This window comes from Nanorana parkeri, unplaced genomic scaffold (genome assembly GCF_000935625.1).
Source record: "Nanorana parkeri isolate BGI_ZX_2015 unplaced genomic scaffold, ASM93562v1 scaffold293, whole genome shotgun sequence".
NCBI lineage: Eukaryota > Metazoa > Chordata > Amphibia > Anura > Dicroglossidae > Nanorana > Nanorana parkeri.
Window position 1 is genome coordinate 227,187 of NW_017306561.1, and position 589 is coordinate 227,775.

Consider the following 589-nt stretch of genomic DNA (forward strand, 5'->3'; position numbering starts at 1 on the left):
CCCAGCACGTTTATCAACTCTGCTCAGTTCTCTTCTGTGGACTAAACCCCCCCCCCCCCCCATATGTTAGGGAGATGAGAAGAGGGGGAGACATTCCATAGTGCATGTAATAAGAGAGTAGCCTAGAATGACAATGTTGCTCCTCCACAGATATAGTACAGTACAGAGAGTTGTAACCTTAGAACAGGAAGTGTTACTGGCAGGATGCAATATATTACAATTTTGTTCTGGGGTGTAAATACACTACAATAACTTCATGCTCATTTATTCAAAGGGCCGTTGACATTGATCCAAAAGATGTTTACACAAGAGACAGAATCTTCGAAGCTGTTGTCAATCATGGCACTGAGGACCTTGCTGGATTAAAAAACTATTTGTGCAAAACCATGAAACATCTTACTAACACAGAATATAAAGGTAAGTGTTCTCACAGTTTTTCTAGACAGGGCCTTACAGATCAATTGGAAAACCAGCACATGACCAGCAGGAGATTTCTAGAATGCAGCCCCTGGGATTGCTTTCAGCAGTTGTCAGATAGGGCTTGGACAGGGGCGGACTGGGCCGGGGGGCAGGGTGGCAATTGCCCCCC

The 589-nt window shown here is 45.0% G+C and overlaps 1 protein-coding gene across 1 annotated transcript in view; it reads left to right on the top strand.

The window, feature by feature from the left end:
• Window positions 1-589, top strand: part of LOC108787939 (transient receptor potential cation channel subfamily V member 1-like) — a 64,624-nt gene that overhangs the window by 20,489 nt on the left and 43,546 nt on the right. The window contains exon 3 of the mRNA XM_018557638.1: window positions 275-417. Coding sequence (XP_018413140.1) covers window positions 275-417 — 143 coding nt within the window. The remainder of the gene's footprint in view (window positions 1-274; window positions 418-589) is intronic.